The sequence below is a fragment of the Typopeltis vanoorti genome, chromosome 12 (genome assembly GCF_054136105.1).
Source record: "Typopeltis vanoorti isolate ZY-2024b chromosome 12, IOZ_Tvanoo_1.0, whole genome shotgun sequence".
Lineage (NCBI taxonomy): Eukaryota > Metazoa > Arthropoda > Arachnida > Uropygi > Thelyphonidae > Typopeltis > Typopeltis vanoorti.
Genome location: NC_143560.1, coordinates 83,577,496 through 83,593,215, shown reverse-complemented (window position 1 = coordinate 83,593,215; position 15,720 = coordinate 83,577,496). Strand labels below are relative to the sequence as shown.

The 15,720-nt window shown below is 32.2% G+C and overlaps 1 protein-coding gene across 6 annotated transcripts in view; it reads left to right on the top strand.

Annotated features, from left to right (window-relative positions):
- Positions 1–15,259, top strand: part of LOC150100946 (uncharacterized) — a 322,775-nt gene extending 307,516 nt beyond the window's left edge. For all 6 annotated transcript variants that reach the window (XM_090402231.1, XM_090402232.1, XM_090402228.1 and 3 more), the window contains one exon: positions 8,746–15,259. In XM_090402231.1, the coding sequence (XP_090258357.1) occupies positions 8,746–8,907 (162 nt within the window). In that variant the 3' untranslated portion in view covers positions 8,908–15,259. The remainder of the gene's footprint in view (positions 1–8,745) is intronic.
- The last annotated feature ends 461 nt before the right edge of the window (positions 15,260–15,720 follow it).

Here is a 15,720-nt window from a genome sequence, read left to right as displayed (position 1 = left end):
TTTTGATAGGGGAAAAAAACAACAACTGAATAACTCATTTATCATTCTTTTGTAAAATTTTGGATATCTATAGATTTGTGAACTTTGAGTATTTTTTAGGAATGAAACACAATATATAACAATTTGGTTTTTATTCTTATTACTTTAAGATCCTAGCACATATCTTCAGTCTGACTTGGCATAAAATTTACCTTCATTATTCATAAGAAATGCTATAGAGTTCTCAGGACTTATGTTTATTTCATTTCTATTATTTTTCAGTTTGAATTGTAGAATATTCTGGGCATGTTATTTTCTGTTGTAGTTCTCCAAACTTTTCTTGCTTTTTTGTAAAAAACTTTTCATGATATATTTTGGAGGATAGAAGATTCAAACATTTATTTATATTGACTAAATAGTTAATTATACATAGAATTAATTAGTAGAAATTTACTCCTCATCTTGCAGGTCACATGATACCAAGATGCAGAGATAAGTCATGTGTTTCCGAATGAAAGTCTAGGTGGTGCACTTTTTGTGATATTACTATATTTCTACTGTTGACTCATTTTTTATATTATTAATATTATTATTTATATGGATACCTCCATGGAGTCAAAAGACTCATTGTGGGAGACCCACATTATCTATTAACACAATACTTATCAAAAATCTCCTTAAACCTATTCACTGTTGAGGTGCTCACACCTCTGGCAATCCATTCCACTCATTCACCACTCTCCAAGTATAGAACCTAGTCTGCACACCCTTATACCCCATATATTGAAAATTTTCTTTTGTGTCAATCTTATAGAATCCCTTTAGTAACTTATAAGTTTCTATCTTATCCCCTCTCCTCTGTCTGTTAGCTAAACTCTATAACCCACACACCCTCAGTCTATCCTCACAGGGAACATTCTGTAGACCTGTCCCCAGCTTGGTCACTCTGAATACTCTTCACCATCTTCTGATCTCCAAGAAATGCAGGTGGCCAAATCATGGTCTTATAAAGAGGGTTTTTAATAACTCCCCTATCCTTACTGATCATTTTGTTCTTCAGCATCGAAGTAATCCTTTGAACTGTTTTGCCAACTCTTGCAATATGTCCACTGAATTTCAAATCTCTATCCTCATCAGTTCCCAGTAAGCTAATACTATCAATATGATATGTAATCTTTTCATCCTGAAGTTCATTACCTTAAATTTTACAACATTGAATTGATAACTATTGTCCTTTTCCCACACTGCCAATTTATTTAAATCATCATGTAGATATTTTAAATTTAAATAAATTTAAGATATCTACATCCCCTTTATTAACTATTTCACTCCCTAGTTTTGCATAATCAGCAAACAACCAAATACTTCCCTTCACATGTGCTAGGACCTCTTTAATGTAAAAATTAAAGAGGTCCTAGCACAGAGCCCTGGGTACTCCAATAGTCACTCTCATTTATCTTGATTCCACTCCACCATACACCAACCTATGATGTCTGTCTATCAGCCACCCCCATCCATGCAACCAGCCTCATATCTATTCCCATTTGCTCCAGCTTATGTAATAGTTTTATGCAGTATTCTGTCAAATGCTTTTGCAACTCCAGCATTATCATGGTATAGCCATTTCCTTTATCCAATTCTGCTGTCACCTTATTATAAAATGTGATGAGTCGGGAACTTCCTTTTACAAAACCATGCTGTCCCCTATAAAATATCCTATTCCTATCCACCCATTTCTGAATTTTACTTTTAACCAATTTTCCAATACTTTAACCATCACTCCAGAGATACTAATTGGTCTGTAATTTGTTACTTTTGTCTTGGAGCCACCTTTATGTAATCGAACTATTGTACCATCTTTCCACTCCCTAGGAACCTTGTCACAGCTGAGACTTAGATTAAACAACTTCATTGGAGGCACTGCTAGTTCACTTTCATGTTCTCATAGCACACGAGCTGAGTTGACATACCATCCAAGCCCACTGCTGTATTCACATTAATATTTTTCAATGTACTGAGTACTAACAGTTCATCCATCTCAATGCTCACATCAGTCTGTCACTTCAATAACTGCAAAGTCACCACCTGGATGATATACTCTTGCAAAGTGATCACTTAGTAACTGAACTATTTCTTTTGCTTCTGTCACTTTCCTATCATCAAGCACTGAGAAAAGTTATCTTTCCATAAGCATTCTTTCTCTTACTTGCTATGTACCAAAAAAAAAAAAAACTTTTGGATTTACTTTGGCCTGATTAGCCAATTTTCTCTCAAATCTGATTTAACCTTCCTTACCGCACTAGTTACCCATCTTGCTTGTGCTTTATACCACTCAAGAGCATGCTGATCATCTTGTTGTTTATATTCCTTCCACAATACTTTGTTTTTTTGCAGCTCCTATTCCACTAATCCCTACTCGGTTTATCCTCCTGACCCTGGATATGCACTCTGATACTGGCTTGCTCAAACAATCCTTGATTGTTTGACTACTTCCCATGCACAAATGACATTCATTCCACATACCTTCTTATCCTATGGCACTGCTCCAAGTTGCCACCTCAGTTTGTCAATCGTCAGCTTTGTAGTTCTACATAAACACTTTCTTAACTGAAATTTCTTCATGTTGAGCAACCTCCCAGGACAAGACTGCATGATCACTTTCCCTGATTGGAGGTAGAGTTGCTACTGTGTTTATAGAGAGATCTTCTGATGCTCTTATTAGATCCAGATTCTCACACTCCTGGTCTCTTCCATCACATGCTCTTTCAGGTAATTATCCCTTTGTAACTATATAAATTCAATTTCCATGTGCCCTTTCCTCCCTCCAATCTATATCACCATAGGTGAAGTCTCTCATGATAATTGCTTGGCCTGCGCTCATTGTGTTAATCTGCCAATGCATGTCGTTCACATCTTCTGGCCCCATAGATCTATAGCAGCGATCAACAATATATTTTGTCATATTGGCCTCTGTATCACACCAGATAGCCTCAAATGAACCATTTCCATCAGATCTACAATTTTCCTTAACTTATATTTTTGTTGGTTGAAGGTCTTCAACTATTCTTAATAATATCCCTCCTCCTGCCCTCTTTCCTCTATCTTCTCTGAAAATACAGTATCCATTACATTCTATCCCTTTAATTATATCATTCACTGATAACCAAGTCTCACTGAATTTCAATAATTTTTGGCCAGTTCAAGCTGACCAATGCAAAAAACTCCTCTCCTTTATTTCTGATACTTCGCACATTTGTGTGCTTGCATTTCAGCATCCCCTTGGGCCGACAGTTACCCTTACATAATATTATTATCTGCCCATTCAGATTGAAAATCTGGGAAACTTCACCCAGCTTTTCGTAATCATTCCTGCACATCCCAAGGGTGGCTATTTCCACACAGTCTTTCCTGCGCTCACTCTCATTTGTCCCTAGGATGACTAGACACGTGCTTGATTGCCCTTCCCCCCAATATCTGTAGTTTCCTTGGTTTTGCTCTTCTGAACTGTCACTGTACAACACTTTCTCCAAGCATCTAACTCCAAAACTATTTAAATACAGTGCATCAGGTATATTCATGTTCTTACATCCATCAAATTCATTCCACACATCTATAAACTTCATTCCTCCTGTACAATCTTCTCATTGACAATCATACTGAGGCAGCAAACTCACAGTCCTTACTTTTTTATATCAAATCATTTATGCCTGCCAAAACAATGAACTTGTTCCTTCTTTCTTCTGAACTTACAGCTTCACTGGCATTATTTATCTTTGCACCTGGGAAATAGGTTTTGTCACTTTTCTCATTAAGTGTACCTTTTATCATCGAATCTCTATATAATACTATCTCTTTTCTCCCAGTTTCTTGCACATTTATGGTTTTCATATTCACTCTTGCTTTCAGTCTCCATCCTTCTGAACCACATTCAAATCATTTATGTCTGCCAAAACAATTAACTCATTCACTTTTTTCTTTTTCTCAGCAAGATTGAAACTTCCTTCTGAAAAACCACATTCAAATCATTTATGTCTGCCAAAACAATTAACTCATTCACTTTTTTCTTTTTCTCAGCAAGATTGAAACTTCCTTCTGAAAAACCACTTGTCATTTCTGGATATGATCAAAATGGATTATTCCTGATGTAATCTAGGCAACACTCAGGGAGATATATCATTCTTATCCATTTGTAAATGAATTGAAATATCTACTATTTCTTCTGCCTACATTGCATCATTATTAGGTAAAGCTTGCCTCTCAAGCAGTATTTTTTCTGACCAATAGATTTATAAAGAACTGTTATCAGTGCTTTTCAACTGAAGGTGAGGTAACTGGTCTTATATGGGGGTTTGCAAGGTTTTTTCCTCCCAGAAACTTGGGTTTTTTTCTGCAGAACAAGCAAACCAGCCAGAAGAACACATGCAATTTACAGACATAATACACTGACCTTCTAGCCTTAGTTGCATTGGATGTAAACCAAAAAAACATCTGCCTGATGGGTGTTTGGATTTACATTAGCAAAATGCTTATTAATTTTTTTTTATTATTATTTTACCACAGTTAGTCATTTAAAATTATTCTCATTTTTTCAAACCTAGATTGTTTTTTTTTTCCTTACAACATATTTCCTTGAGAGCATTTCATTACTCATTTTTCTAATTATTATTCTTTACTTTTAATTCACCTGCCAAAATGAAATATTCCACCAATAATGTGTTATATTATCATTTGATGAATTGATATAGTAAAAGTGCATTAGAAGGCTGGAATATAAGTTCTGAGAGTATTGAAGTCCTGATAAAGAACAGCCTAATTTGGAGAAAAATTGTTGAAAGGGAGGTTAGTAAGTGTAAACTTTTCATGGAGTACCACAGTTTCCTGAATGATATGCACATCTTAAGAATGCATATCATTCATTTGATGAATAATATCAAGAACATTGTTGTTAAATGAAGATTAAGAAATACCTATGTAATCCATTTATATTTGACAAGAAATTATATTGTTATTTGTATCTTTTGCTCAGTCGCAAACAAACGTTTGCATGAAGTAACTTCACAATGAGACCTCTCGTATGTATGTATGGAGGCCGATGACTTTATATCAAATTACCCTAGTATCCCATAATGCTGGGTGGTAAGGCTTATACATTGGCTATTCATAACTGTACAGTGTAGACTAATATATTAGCTAAAATAAATTTAATTAATCCTTCCAATATTTCAGCAAAGTTTGTTCCCTGATGATAATTTAACTTTGCCCAAAATATTGGAATTATTAATTACATTTATTTTAGTTAATATATTAGTCTACATTGTAATTTCCTTAAAAATGCAGTTATTCCATAATATTCGACATATGAATGATTGCTATCTAGACCAGTTTTGAAGTTTATTGAGGACCTATCAGCAGGAATTTTCTCCATTGAGATTTAGAGAACTATATTAATGATAGAAGTCATGTTTTCATGTACAAGGAGGAAAATAGTGCATCACTATATTATTAAAATAATCTAAATGAGAGAACAGTTGTAGCAAGCTCTCAGCCAGAATATTTTAATAGTATGATGATACACCATTTTCCCATATATAGAAATTATTAAAGAACAATAGATGCTTGAATAACATCTGTTGAACAACTTGCACTAGAAATATTATAAATATTAAAAAAAAAAAAAAAAAAAAACTGAAGAACAGGTCATCAGGTGACATTATCTAACTTTATTTTTTATTTTATACCAGCCCAACCCACAAAATGTTCAGATTCTATAATACAGTAGAATTGTGGAAGGGATCCTTTCCCAAGGGCCAGTGATATGAGAAATGACTGAAAATGATGAGCAGTTATTACAGCTAATCTGAAGTTTATATAGTTGTTGATTGATTGTTGATCATTTACTTGATAAAGGATAGTACAAATATATGTGTGTTTTTTCATCACAGAATGAAATGAATCAGATGAGTACTTCATTTTAATGCATTGTTCAAAATGATCATCATTACTATTCTAAAAGTTCACTCTCTCTCCCATCTCTTAAATTGTGGAAGGAATGTAATGAGAAATGTGATCAAATAGCGATCTCACAAGCAGTACAAAACACAGGCAAGAAGGATGACCGGCATGGTAATGAATTATGAAATGAAATTAACAATACAAGTGAAAGAAAATAGCAAAGAGTTAATTTTGCTAAATGAAAAACAAAAGGATGAATAATCATGGAAGGATAACTTTCATGAATACTAATTATAGAGAAGTGACAAGCAGAACAAATGAATTACTGAGTGATTACTTTGTGAGTGTATGTCATCCAGCTGGAGATAATGCAGTGATGGAAGTGATAGGGATTTATATGGGCATAGAAGTAAATGAACTAGAATATTAAGAAATTTCACTCTTTATACAGTTATTAGATATTAATCAGTGTAGTATGAGAACATGCAAGAGAAATGGCACTGTTCTGTAACTAGGCTGTTTAATTTAAGTCTCAACATTGACACAGTCCCATGGGTGTGAAATGATGAGCATGATAGTCTTGTCACATAAGAAAAGCAACAAGGTAGCAAATTTGCAGGATAATCTAAATAGAATGGTAATTTGGACAAAGAATAATGGTTGCCATGCTCTAAAGTTTAAAGTTATGCAATTTGGGATGGAAAACTACAAACCATTTATTACTTACATGAAAACAGACTGTAAGAAATTAATGAGCCTAGAGATTTGGGGGATGTGGTTTTGGACAAAGAGTTGAAGTTCAGAGGACATGTATCACAAAAGTGGCAAATAGCTCAAATCATTTGGATGTAGAAAATATACTAACAACGAAAGATAAGGAAGTTATTATTTCTCTTTATAAGGATTTTATATGATCTGGACTTGTGTGTGTACAGATTTGATCACCAGGGCCGGTTTTATCATTAGGCGAACCTAGGCAATCGCCTAAGGGCGCTAAGACTTCGGGGTGCCAGATTTTGCTACATAGTTCGGGGGGAAAATTACAACCTTCGAAAAAAATTAGTAAAACCTTGATTAATAATAAAAACTGAAATAAGTCAAGCCGTCCTGGTGCTCGCTGATGATCCTAAATTATTTTTGCCTTTCTCTATTTCTTCCACTCCCCTGCTCTTTGTATACTTAACCTCAAGGACAGAGATTTTTCCTCCTCCTGGCATCTGTCCCAAGATGAGCTGGGAAGTTCCGGGGTATCCCTCAAACGAACACCAGTGGTCGCGACTAACTGACTGTTCTCACTTCTTATCTTCATTCCCTGTAGACTTAATTCTGTTGATTTTTAGATTAAGCCCTGTTTTTGCAAGTTCTCTGAGGTCTGAGAATTTGGGGATTACGTCATTCATTTTCTCACCGAATCGTCTTGTTAATTCAGTTCAGTTTATTCTAAATCAGTATAAGAATGCCGTGGGAATTTTCATAGAATTGCAGTGGCAGGGATTCTGATTGGTAGTATTCGTGAAATAAGACCTCTGATTGGTCTTTCTCTTCGCTCCCTTTACTTGTCATCATCCCCACTCCGGCATTCTACTGATTTCAGATTAGTTCGGTCAAGGTTTTTCGTATAGGTGACAGTTAACTCCAATAGCTAATAGTTTTGGTACTTGTGTATCTAACATTCTTACAGCAGCTGAAGACGTTTGTGGCCAAAATAGCCAGTGTTCTCCATAGAGCAGTATTTCTGTAAGTAATATGGTATTAGATGTCCTGTCATACATATGCAAAAATAATTTAGAAAACAGTGTTCCAAATGTGTTTATTGCTCTGAGAATTTTTTCAACATTGCCAGTATAGGTAGCAAGTTCAGAAAGGAGTACTCGAAATTAAAACTTACAAAAACTTACACTCGCTCTACGATGGCTCAAGAACGACTCACTGGTCTAGCAATAATATCTATAGAGCATGAAATTGCATCTACAATCAATATAGATGAATTAATTCAAAACTTTACCAAAGCAAAAGCCCGAAAGATTAATTTTTCATAATTTTGTATTTAAGATATAATAATTTTCTTGCTATACAGATATTAGGAGTAATCATATATGTATACAAATGTATATTGGTTTTGATTAATAAATTTTATATATAAATGTTAATAATGATATTATTTTTATAAATATCCACATGTGTAGGTGTACGTGTGCGCTTGTGAGTATGACAAATAATATAATAAGTATAATATATAATATTATTATTACATATTATAATATATATATTAATATATAATATAATAAGTATAATTTAAATATAGAGCAAAATATAGGGGCACCTAAATTTTCTTTGCCTAGAGGGCATTAGATACTCTCGGACTGGCCCTGTTCATCACATGGGTTTCTTGAAGATGGGGAAGTATTGGAGAAGATTCTGGTCTTGAGAATAGTCTTCAGTCTATCCTCAGTCTTCAAGATTGAGGATAGACTGAAAATTTGTGGATTAAAAACTTGCATTATAGTTGATAGAAAAGAGGAGTTACATAAAAAACATATTGGTTACTAAAGAGGTTTTATAGACTAGATCTGATAGACATTGTGTGTGAAGAATGTTTAGATTGAACTTCAATGATTCTTTGAATTCCTTGGCACTGTGTAATGATGATAATGTTTTGGGGGCGTGTGAAATGTGTGCCAAGATTTACATAAACATAATGAAGAAATCACATTTCCATACTTTTTTAGAATGACTGTTTTAATTTATAAGTCATGTTTTATTCACAAAGAGTTTATTTTTTAATTATTATTATTATTATTATTATTTTTTTAGGTGATGGAAGCTACCAAGAGTATGATTCGTTGCCATCTATGGCAGAATTTACCATTAGCCCTTGAAAAAGAAACCCGTGTACTGCCAAAATTATGGCTGTCAAATACCTGTCAACAAGCTATAAAATATGTGTTAAAGAATTGCTGTCTACCAGATTACTGATGATTGTTCCTAGTTTAGTCTTCCTTACATTTAATCAGCGGAGGGAAAAGTTATGTGAGTTCTTTAATTATTCTGGCTCTACAGCTGTTACAGTGGAATCTTTAACAGTAAAAAAGACCATATGTGGAAAGTGCTTTATATTTTTACTTTTTTTATTTTTCAAGTTGTGGATGTGAACACCCACAAACATTACCTAATGCATTTTAGGCAAAGAACTTCTAGAATTGTTTGTGAACTGAGCATGTAGATTAAAAATAGATGTGCATATATGCACATTTATACATTTGCACAAACTATGACTGGTGCGCAGAGATTTATTTTTTAAAACCTCCATTGGAAAGTTTTAACTTTTTGACACACCCAGCATGTGTTTGTAATTTTTCTCTTTATGCCATCTTTGATGTTTTGATTATCTTGTACTGAATTGGCATACTTGTTTGTCACTGATACAGTTTCCATTTTCTATTGATATTGATATTATTAAAGGGGTGTTCATGAATGATCAGTTTGAGTAAATTTTTAAGTCAGTTATTTGCTCTTGATACAAGTTTGAAATATAAATGAAAGCAAATGTTGTATTGTGCTGTAGTTATGATGGTCTGTAGGGTGTTTGTTCTTATATAGTAATACAAATGTCACAGAACACGAGTATTTCCACTGTGTGCCAAACATCATTCCATTCATTTTACTCCATATTTCATCAGTGTACAAATATTATTTAAATTTTTATTATTTATAGAAAACTTTAGAAAAATATAGTAACTGTTATTGCAGTTTTATTTTATGAATATTTCAGTTTAATGAAAAAAGATGCTCTATGTTGTATACTGTTTACTCCTATAGGAGGATTCTGATATTAGAATTCTTTACAGTAAGAGGATCAATAAATAGGAGACCGTACTGATTTCACATTCAGCTATATAAACTGAACTCCTTTGTAATTCTGTGTATAAAATTGAAATAAATTTACTTGTATTCTGGAAAAGAAAACTACCAGTCTATCTAATATGAAATTATGTATGAAACATCAAATGTAATTGTTCACTTATTAGTAAGTTTTTTTTTTTAAATACTATAAATTTATCTGATGTTCTTCAGCAGGATAAATATTCAAAGAACTGAGAAGAATTTCTCATGCTTTCTCATTTCTTGGGAAGGGGAAGACTTAAGAATATAATAAAATGGAGAAGTAATATGTAATTAGAAACCGTAATAGAATTTCTTTCATTAAGTGTTTTTCTTAATTTAAAAGGCAGTGGTTGCAGAAAATATTTAAGTTTTTTTTTCCTACATTTTCATTTGTCATTTTGTCTGAGTCATGTAATAATCATATTTGCAATATACACAAGCATGCAATTTAGTGTAGTGGATATTTTTGTATCATTTTTTAATGTCACTCTTTGCCAAAAATTGTTAATTGGCAAGTACTAATTAAGTGGTAAATTATATCTGTATATGATATTTTTACATGTATATGATAAATTTTATATTTAGTTGCTCTTAAAAGGGTAACAATATTTTAATGAAACCGTGTGACTAATTCATGTCTTTGATACTGAAAGTTTTCGGTTAACACATTTTGAACTTTATGTTTAATGATACTATCATAACTGCAGCATAACATAAAAAGAGCACTCCAATTGTTTGAAAATAGCCATTAATAATTTCTTTCCTCATTCCTGACTTATATGGTATTCCACATGAGAACAATACCATACTGTATTTGAAGGAAATATATCTGCTCTTTCGTTAAGAATTATTTGGAAAGGTAATTTATTTGCAAAATTCAGTCTGATATTTAATAAGGATGTTTAACAGAATTTCATAATATTTTTCTGAAGATTGTGTACCTCCCATTGTTTAGAAAACAATGAATGAGAAAGTTTTTTCTCTATTGTATTTATGTTATTAAATCTAACAGAGATTTAAAAAAATCTGTGAGGCTACTTGTAAGGAATCTTGAGTGAATTATGTATATGTATAATAGATTATTTAGTATTTTTTCCTATTATTTTAATGCTATTCCAGTTTATTATTAGGTCATAAGTCCCCCTCCCCCACTCTCTCTCTCTCTCTCATCTGTTTAGGAAACTGTATAATAATTTATAGAAATATTTATGTAATGAACTGCATCTTTTCTGAATGTGCTGATTTCTTTTTCTCACTATCACCAAAACACATGCACATGTGCAGTGTCCCAGAAGTAGTGTAACATAATAAAATTATTTACACAGAATACAAATCTGGGAAAGATTATGTATCTTTATTTTACCGGATTTTCCAAAAGATTAGCTTAACATTAATTTGCAAAAGATATCTCTAAGATGATGATCACAGCCATGTTTTCACATAATTCAAAGAACAGCATATTACTTTAATAGTTCAAACATACCAAGGATATATCAGCAGCTTTCTTGAGCATTAAGAATTCTGTTTTTAAAATGTGGGGAGTGGGAGACTTCATAAAATCACAAGCTTTGGAAACATTTCACAAAGCAAAGGCAGACAAAGAAAGAGATTAACTGGTCTGCTTTCAACACACTTTGTATATTGCTTCCATACATAAGGTTGCAAAACCTATAATATACACAGACTTAAAGCCTAGAAGGAATGTGTTGATGCTCATTTGGAACATCTGCGGGTGTAGTCATTGGGGATCACCAGATGAGGAAGACTTTTCAGAAAATATACATAAATGATGAGGAGTTCAGCTAGTTTAGTAGCTGGAATGTGTGTAAATTTTCATATACACAAAGTTATTTTCATGTGTTCATCCTGGAAATACCATGTAGAGAAAACAGGAATAAATATGGGAGTTTATTTTTTTAATTCTTAACATGTAGCTCAGAAAGAAACATAATTTAGAGTTAAGATAATTTAAACTTCAAGAACCATAATACAGCCAACTGTTGCTATAGCAAACACCTTTGTCACAAACTCACTCTCTGTAAACTACTAAAAAGTCCCAACCGAAGTACCTTAAGCACAGCAGTATTTTGCACAAACTATTTCTTATAACCATATGAGTTCACCGTAGTGAGAATCTACTGTAGCTTTGATGTATTATACAAGAAGCCTACACAGTTTCTGTTATTCCTTTATTATAATCTAAATTTATTTTCTTATGTGAGATGTGAAGATTTGGACCACATATATACCAGTGGGAACAGATTTATTACAGTGACGTCTGTGATATGCTCTCCAGATTTTGGGGATTTCTTCAATGTGGATTCTTAACACCACTAGAAACAGAATATGCTATTGTTAGCATAACTGAATGGGATTTTAGGTTAGTTAGAGAAGGACAAAGCCTGGAAGGTAAAACTAAAGCGCAAAAGCAGTTATCGACCATGATACACACTAAATGACTAGAGAGGAAACTGCCACCAGTTTACCAAACAATGGGTGGCCTGGTTCCTGGTGGACCATAGAATGGTAGTTTGCTGAATAGGCATCTATACCAGATATTCCAATAAAAAATTCTTTGAAAATGTCAAGAGAGAAACTGCTCAAGGTTTCTCTTATCCAGATGTGTATCCAGATGAAAGTGATTTTGACAAGAAAATCTAATCTCTTATGGATCAAGAATGGTGGAATCCTGGCAGCTTTGATTAATTGGTAGATATCCAGATGGTGACATTTATATTGGCGACTCTCCATATTTTAGAGATAATAGAAGTACATTAATTTTAAGCAGGACTGGGTGAAGACAGTGGATTAGCAATTGGATGACTTTTATATATATATATATATATATATTTTTTTTTTTTTAAATTTTATTTATGTATTTATTTTACATATATTTTTAATGGGTTGAATATAGTTTTCTTCCTTGCCATACTGTGCTGGACACATTCTGGAGACAGTATAAGACTTATGTTGATTCTGAAACACAAGTTTTGAATACAGTTTTTGGATGGAAAATACTGTCAGCATGAGAAGGCGTTGGTATCTAAATTCTTGAAGATGTTTTTCTGTTTCTGATTTAAATACAAGGTTAATAATATGCATGAGCTGCAGAGAAGTCTTATATGATGATATTATAGTGCTGCTATTTACAAGTATGTGTATGTGTGCTATTTATGCAGGAAATGAGTTTCTGCCTTTGGTGCTTCACAGTCAGATTAAGATGTAAGCATCAGTGTAGTATGAGAGTTAATAAGACTTTGATTTTTGGTACTTTTCTTGCATGGCACTTGTATAGAAATGATAAACAATGATGATAAAGCATTTTTATACCCCCTCATCAAGATTTAGTTGTGAACTTTTCTACATTCCTCACATTTATTCAGTAAAAATATGCTTATACAGGTGAGCAGTCAAGCAATGAAAATAATTTTGCATATAATTACTACTATTATAAAGTTGAAATTAATCAAAATATTATGATGATACAGTAATGCTGTATCATCATAATATTAAAATGGAATAAGTGTGATTCTAAAAAAAAGAGGGTGTCCATGTCCTCTTCTTCTCGAGTATAATTGCAACGTGATAACTAAGTAGCAGGAATCATTTCACTTTAATGCTTGATCATGCTATTAGATAAAATTTCAGGCTGTGGGTTTGAATCCTACTGTAACATGACGTTTGTAAATTAATTTAAGAAGATGATTTTTACAGTCCAGTGTGATGCCATCATTCTGCCTATTGGAGGCCTGAAGCAGCATGAAAAAGTAAGAATATATTAGTATACTCTAAATTTCTACATCACAGCTTCATTTTTGGTTAGAGGGATGGGTATATAAAAATTGATATACTCAAAACAAAATCATTACACTACTTTTGGAACACTTTAATATCAATAATAAACTCACGAAATCCAGAGATCTAATCTTTTTTGATTAAAAGTTTATTCAAAAAAATTTAAATATGATTTTAGATGAAAAAAAAAAAGTTTACCATTTTGATTCCATTTCTTTACTGCTATATTCTTTCTTCTCAATAATTAGTAGGTAATGCAGGTGAAATAATATTTAAAAACATAAACTTTTTTTACAAAATTAATCATAAGATACAGTCAGAAGTTATATTATATATCTTGTTATATATAATTATTTATCTTGATTTCACACATCAGAGGTGACAACAGTGCTATGCTTGGATAAAACTACAAAAGAATAAATAAAACTAAACTTGAAGTGTTTGAAAAATATCAGTGAATAGACAGCTTATTCTAAAATGTTGATACTTTTATTGTGATATATATTAATAAAATAATGCAATATTTGAACGAACTATGCCCCCTCAGGTTATTTTTTGCTGCAAGCAGTGCAGTGTCACCGCCTTCTTTTCACATGCTGATATAAATGAAATATAACTGTCTCTCTCTCTTTCATGTTACAGTAGTGTTCCTAAACACTACTACATTTATTCCTGTTCATTATTCTTGAAGATGATAATCGAGCATCACCTAACTTTTTCTGAACTATATTTTGTCTACCCTAGTTATTTGAATTTTCCAATATTGCAAAGGTGACATCTTTGCGTTTTAGGGTTTTATAATTTCTAATTATGTAGAATCATATATTTTTCCATGAAATGGTCTCTTGAAAGGTATTGTATAAATGAAACAAGCAGCAATGGATAATTCTCAAAGAAGACTGAACATGTCAGTTATTATATCCTTACATTGCTAAGCTGTCAGCTGTACTTACTGTAGCTTATCAAATCAGTCTGCTGGAAGAAGTGTATTTTGTTCCAATTCTGTGCATCTGCACAGAATTGAAAGTAAGTTTATTATGGAAAATAGAAGATGACAGATTTATTTTCTGTTTATATACTATACCATGTAGAACAAGAATTTGAGCTGTTGCAAAAATATGTAAATGCTTTTTTTCTCCTTTCTATTTATTTTTTAACTGTATTCAGGCAGGTATGATTGATGTTAAGTATTTGAAAGCCTAAAATTCCAGAGTTCTCTTAATAAAAATCGTTCATTCCTGCATTACAAGTTAAGGTAGTCCATTATTTAATTATATACTGGATGAATTAATAAATTAAATAGGTATACACCATGATTTGTATACTGTAATTGAAATGTTAATTTGAAAGTGACAGTTATCTTAATCCTTTCTTTTAAGCTTGTTATCTTGACTTTGACTTTTCTTGATAACTTGACAGTTATCTTAATTTAAGTAAAACTTTTTTTCCCACAAGATTGAATATATTCGAAAAACTTGCAGTCGGTTATTTACCTTGATCATGAAATAAAGTTTTTTGTAGATATATACGAAACCGTTTGAATTCTGAATTGAAACCTGAAGTAACTGTTTCATATTATGTGTATTTCTAACTTATTTCACAAGCGTTTGTTATTTATAGCATGAATAAATACAGAAATTAGACAGTTTTTTTTATTTTGTATTAACTCTAGAATATTAATTTTTCACATCACTTTTGATTACATACTTATGCAAAATTATTATGATGTAAATAACTATATAATTTTATAAAATATGTAATGAATGTGAACATCATGATAAAATTAAACATCATTACTTTCTTTTAGCAGAAGAGATGTTCTACAAAATCATTACATTACTTTAAACAGGTTGTTTCATCATTTTATTGTATAGGAATGTGATTGAATACATTAAGCTGCATCATAAAAGTAAGTAGTAAAAGAATAACAAAATTAATTTTAACACTCATTATTAATCAGTGACATAATTTTGTTATTTTGAAGCCCTTCCCTTAATGCATAGAAGAATACATGTCCACATCTCCTTGTGGACATGTATTCTTCTATGCATTATGGGAGATACTGAGACAAGGAGGAACGAGAGCTTGGTCCACCTTTGCTTGAAGTTT